Raw genomic sequence first — 6,002 nt, 5'->3', positions numbered from 1 at the left:
TTATCCACACTCCATTAGATCCATTAGATCTATTGTCCTTTCACACTGTGGAACTCAAATTATAATGTGAAGGTAGCGACACATACATTAAAACTGTGTTGACACAGTTAAAAGGTTTTACTGGTAAATGTATTACTTTTGAATACGCCCTTATTTTTCAACCTCTAAAATCTCTGTTACTGTCCAACAGCTTTCACAGTAATCTACAGTACAGCAGGTGGGTTACTTATGGAGAGTGCCGCAAGAGATGAGCTTGTTTGCAACCACACAGACGCCTGGGATTGGGTTTACACCATGCAGCCGGCCTATATGTCCATCATCTGTCTTCTTGGAGTGATCGGCAACGCCTTTGTGCTGGTTGTGTTCTGTCTCCAGAAGCGGCGCAGCTCTGTGGCTGACATCTACCTGAGCAACCTAGCAGCAGCTGATCTCCTCATGGTTTCCTGCCTGCCGTTCTGGGTAGCAACCATTATCAATAAGTTCCACTGGAGGTTTGGGGAGCCCATGTGCCAGCTTATCAACATTGTCATTGGGATGAATTATTATTGCAGTGTGCTGTTCCTTACACTTGTGAGCGTGGATAGATACGTGGCCCTCACTAGACCTCTAACCCAGGAGAGGGAGAGACGGTCCTTTTGGGCACGTGGGATTTGCTTCAGTATCTGGATTGCTGGGGTCTTGCTCAGCTTCCCGGCCATCCTCTTCCGCTCTGTCCAGTTCTACCCCCCTCTGGGCATTGATGCATGCTACTTAGTGTATCCCCATGAAGGCTGGAGACTGCGCTTCAACATGACTGTCAGCATAGTAGGCTTCCTTATCCCTGTTCCTATTGTATCCTTCTGTAGTTACCATATCACTAAAGTCCTTCGGACCAGCCAGAACATGAGAAAAGGCAGCAGAGGCAGTGTGGAAAGGAAGGCGGCATGCCTTGTACTCATTGTTCTGGCTGTATTCATTCTCTGCTGGCTGCCCTACCAGATCCTGATCTTGTTGGACACCTTGGATTATTATGAAGTCATCTCTGGATGTACATGGGCATACGTGTTGGACATTGGCAACCAGTTAGCTACTTACCTTGGCTATAGTAACAGCGCATTGAATCCTTTCCTGTATGTGATTGTGGGGAAGCACTTCAAGCAGAGGGCGAGGGAAGTGTTTAGACATTTGCTGTGCAGGAGGAAATGGCAATGGGGAAAGTCTGGTCATTCCAATGTTAATCTCAACTCAACTAAACAAACAGAGAGTACTCAAATCTAAATCTATCTACACAAAAAAGTTTGACGTAAAAAAGTTGTAAGATTTGTCAAATACATTCAATTATTGTCTTTTATATAGACATCCCATTATCCAGTCACTTATTTACTTATTGCCATATCATTTATCATATCATTTAACATTTTGGGAAATATGCTTATTCACTTTCTTGCCAAGAGTTCGATGAGAAGATTGATACCACTCTTTTATCTATAGATTAAAATATGAAACTATAGCCAGTAGCCAGTTAGCTTAACTTAGCATAAAGACCGGAAAGATGGGGAAACAGATTAAGGCTAGTTTAATTTGCTTAACAACACCTAAAGCTTGATACATTGTATGGTGTATGATGTATACAAAATCACCAGAATACTCTGGCTCATAATTCCTATTAAAAACATAACATGTTGATTTTACACTTTGTTTTTGTACCAGTTAAACAAATAAGATATGATGTTTGATTTGTGAGCTTAGATGTATTGGGAGGTGAATTCAGAGCCACACCAGCTGTCTCCCCGTTTCTAATCTAAGCTAAGATAACCAGCTTCATATTTACTGTATAAACTTAAGAGAGGAATCAATTTTTTCATTTAACTCTTGGCATGAAGGCGAAAAATAAGTAAGATATCTTCTTTATATGGCTTTATTTGGATTTTTGGGCAGATATTTAAGAGAAGAAGTCCCTTTTATTGAGGTGTAAAATACATTATAAATGCAAGATCTTGAAAGTTAAAAGTCAACCATTTTATGTGAAATTTTGCAGCTCCATGGTTTTGTGAACTAACTTTGTCTAATGTTTACTATTATACTGTGTCGTGTTTGTCGATCTGGAACGTGATGCCATATTTTACTATTATAAACAGTACTTTCCTGTCAGAGCTGTTTAACTTGTGTTTCACGCTAAACGAAGCCGAGGTTGGTTGTCTTAACAAAGCTTAAGAAATTTGGAACCATTTCTCATGGATGTTCTGAGGCTGTAATTTCTGTTTTTATAGCAACCATCAGGAAACTGAGTTGGTTTTCTAAGATGTTCTTGAACGACTTCCCATGTTGAAACTGGATCTAACTCAAATAGATGTAACACATGGAAAGAAAACACTTGAGTTGATGAATCCATTGTTTTTGTGTACTAACCTGTCACTTTATTAGTGTATGTATATATTACAATATAACATTTACTTCTGCACTATTAATATACTGTAACTACAAATGGAATAAAACAAATATCAAACACAAACATTTGTATTCCAGAGAAAAGGTGTCTGCAAAGGCTTTAAAAATATAAATTTGCATGTTTTTAAGTTAATCCAATATATGAGTGCTGTTGTCTTTAATAAATAAATCATCTACAAGCATTGGAAGGATGAGGTGTCTTTGTTTTGATAAGAACTTTGGATATACTCAGGATGAGAATGAGCCAGATTCCCTTTCAGAATAGTTTATCTGTCTTAATGGACTGCAGGATTCAAGTGTCATTTTGACCATAAAAGGAATGCAACTGCCTCAACCATACTCACTTTCAGCTTACACTTTCCTTTGCAAACTGACAAAAAGCATTCTTTATATTTTGTATTCTATCCAATGTCATTATTTAGTTTTAAGCTGTATCAAGCATGTTACTTTTTACATTTCATCATCTTGACTTAGAATAGATTCGGATAAGAATAAACATCAAGGATAAATTGGCATAGGGATAAATCAACTTGTACTACTTATTTAGTTAAACATTTAGAAAAGATTAACTGTAAATCAACTGTTCATAAATTGAAAAGCACAGCATTAAGTACCTGTATCAACATCAAAGCCTAGACAGAGGTACTAAAGACTGGGCAATAATTCTGTTAATCGGTTAAATTAAAGTGATTACTACATTTGTATGAACCGCAAGTATTTTGTTTTTCTCTTTGACCTTGGAGAATGTTTATTTGAAAACACTGCATATCAGTATCACATCAAGTGGTCATTTTACTTTTCAAGTAATAAAATTTCATATTAAAGATATACAGTATCAGTCATTATGAAAAACCAATTCTGTCTGGAGTTTTAACTTCTCTCCAACACATTTAGTGCTCTGCAGTTTCTGTCTCTAACATGTGCACATGACTTTTTCATAAACAAGTTGATATATTAATTTCCTTGTGGAGGAATGCAACTCTATATACAAACATGCTCGTAGCAGATCTCCCTTCTGGCTCACTGTGTTCTGTTACCAAGATTTCAGTGTACACAGATGAGCCCTGTTCCAGATGCGTCTTTTAGGATAGAACATTTTCATGAAACGTATGGTAAGAACTTCTCATGTTCCATCCTGCTTTTAGTTTTGAGCATCAAAGTCTGTACTTTAAAAATATGGTGCTAAACATTCTTTGCAAAATAATCAGCTTGGCCTTAAATAATGAATTTGTTAATGTGTGGCTGCCTGTTTTCCTCAGCAGAACTAAATGCCTGTGATACATGACATCATGTTGACAATTTTACATCATTTATGTATCATTTCACAACATGTTTTCTTTATTTAATTGTGTTTAAACTGGAAATTGTTACCTTTACATATTCAGTTATGCTGTCTGACGCCTCATGCATTTTAAATAAAATAATTTTACTTTAACAGCATTTTACTGATGAGGTTTTATCATTTGTTTTTGTTTCCTAGCCCATGGAGCAAATGAACCTTGTATCTGTGGCAACACTGTGGTCTGAAAACACCAGTGCGTCTCTGCCATCCGGTTCATCAGAGTCTCCGATCTCTGAAGAATGGGAGATGATCCATGCAATCATCCCTCCGTACATCTTCACCTTAACCCTGCTAGGCCTCGTTTTTAATAGCTTTGTCCTGGTGGTGTTCCTCACCCACAGGGATCGACTGACTGTAGCTGAGATTTACCTGAGCAACCTGGTCCTGGCTGACTTTATTCTCCTGTGTGGCCTCCCCTTCTGGGCGATGAACATCCTCAATCACTTTAACTGGCCCTACGGAGATGCCTTATGCAAAATGGTCAACTCTGTCATCATTATCAATTTTTACACCAGCGTCTACACTCTGGTCATGATTAGTGTTGACCGCTACCTGGTAGTTGTGAAGACCATGAAGGCCAGGTTGCTGAGACGGACACTTTATGCCAGGGTGATCTGCTTCATCCTGTGGATGTTAGGCCTTATACTGAGCACGCCCACCATGGTTCACAGAAAGGTGAAGTTCATCGAGGAGTTCAAGACCATGTCCTGTATATTGGATTACAATCATAACAGCGCTTGGAAGTTGGCCCATCAGATTCTGATGAACATAGTGGGCTTTGTACTCCCTGTTCTGGTCATTGTTTACAGCAGTGTGAACATAATCAAGGCTTTAGCTCAGAGGAGGGAGAGTGTAGGTTTCCATGACAATAATGACACAAAGGCCACAGTACTTGTGTATGCCGTCACACTATTATTCTTACTGTGTTGGGGTCCGTTTCAGGTGTTCACTTTCCTTGACACACTGTGTGATGTCCAAGTGTTGAATGAGATGCTGTGGTCCCACATTCTCGACATAGGGGGGCAGGTTTCAGTGTATCTTGCCTTTCTCAACAGTGTCCTGAACCCACTGCTGTATGTCTTCTCAGGGCAGTACTTTAGGAGGAAAGTTAGCGCCATCTATAGGAGGACCAGACATTATCGCAGAGGATCAGATATGACCACAAATCAATGCTCGGTTGCATCCACTTACATTAACAGAACAGAGCAAATTAAGATTGTGGTGATTCTTAATGCAAAGGATCTGATGTGACTCTTCATAACATCCTGTCCCCCACTTCTGTTACTGCTTATGGAAAAAGAGATGTAATATACAGGATATGAGTCTCAAATTGTTATTTCATGAGACTTAACACAATAATAATGCTGTTATATGGTTAAACAGCACTATCAGATGATGTGTAATAATGCGCTTTGCAGAAATAATTGACCTGTGGAGATAATGGACATAATCTGTAGAAGAAATGGAAGCAGATTTTATGGCCCACAAAAGACAATAATTGTCTTGATCTGCAGATACGCACTAGGCATCTGAATCTGTCTCTTTGAACTGTAACATAGCTATACTGTTACTGGACTTGATGTGATGTTTTAAAACCATCCATTTCTGAAATGCTAACTAGTTCAATTGTTTCTCTTAACTCTTTAAAGAAGTTTATACTCTGCAAGCTATCATGAGAAAATGACCACCTATGTCCATGTATTTACATTTACATTCAGTATTCTGATTTAGAGTATATCTTGGCATGTAAACAAAGATTTGTTTAATACTGACACTGTTTGCTAGTTTCTCTTTAGTCTGGACAGTCATTACTTAATCTACTTTTGTGTATTACAGGAATAATGTGCATCATCAATTAAATTGAACAGCTGAAGTGTTACAATAAACAATAAAAAACATAAATCCTGAATGCAAAGACATGATGTAAGTAATGCCTTACATCATGTCTTTGCATTCAGGATCTGTTGGAGGCTCATAGTTCCTAAAAATACTAAATTTGCAGAGGCAAAGCAGGTGTAAATTAATCCAAATTTATGAATGTACCTACTTACATTATAGCAGTTAAGTGGCATTTTATGTTTGCACCTTTGATTGCAACAATTATGGAGTAAAAATCTAGCAGCCACTATAAGGACATAATTACTGCTGGGAAATGTGATGTTTGAAGACCAGCTTAACAGCAGTTGAAAATATTTGCTGACCTCCAGGGTGATAGTGTTCGCAGGGTGTTTTT

The 6,002-nt window shown here is 38.2% G+C and overlaps 1 protein-coding gene across 1 annotated transcript; it reads left to right on the top strand.

Annotated features, from left to right (window-relative positions):
• The first annotated feature begins 228 nt into the window (after nucleotides 1–228).
• LOC119910824 lies at nucleotides 229–5,599 on the top strand. Its single transcript, XM_038729621.1, has 2 exons — nucleotides 229–1,212; nucleotides 3,908–5,599. The coding sequence occupies exons 1-2, from the start codon at nucleotides 229–231 to the stop codon at nucleotides 5,018–5,020; spliced, it is 2,097 nt and encodes a 698-aa protein (XP_038585549.1). The 3' UTR covers nucleotides 5,021–5,599.
• The last annotated feature ends 403 nt before the right edge of the window (nucleotides 5,600–6,002 follow it).

Source organism: Micropterus salmoides, unplaced genomic scaffold (assembly GCF_014851395.1).
Source record: "Micropterus salmoides isolate LMB-PRFRI ecotype aquatic unplaced genomic scaffold, ASM1485139v1 Ms_hic_scaffold_19, whole genome shotgun sequence".
Lineage (NCBI taxonomy): Eukaryota > Metazoa > Chordata > Actinopteri > Centrarchiformes > Centrarchidae > Micropterus > Micropterus salmoides.
The sequence above is the reverse complement of the archived record's forward strand: the minus strand, read 5'-3'. Positions and strand labels throughout refer to the sequence as shown.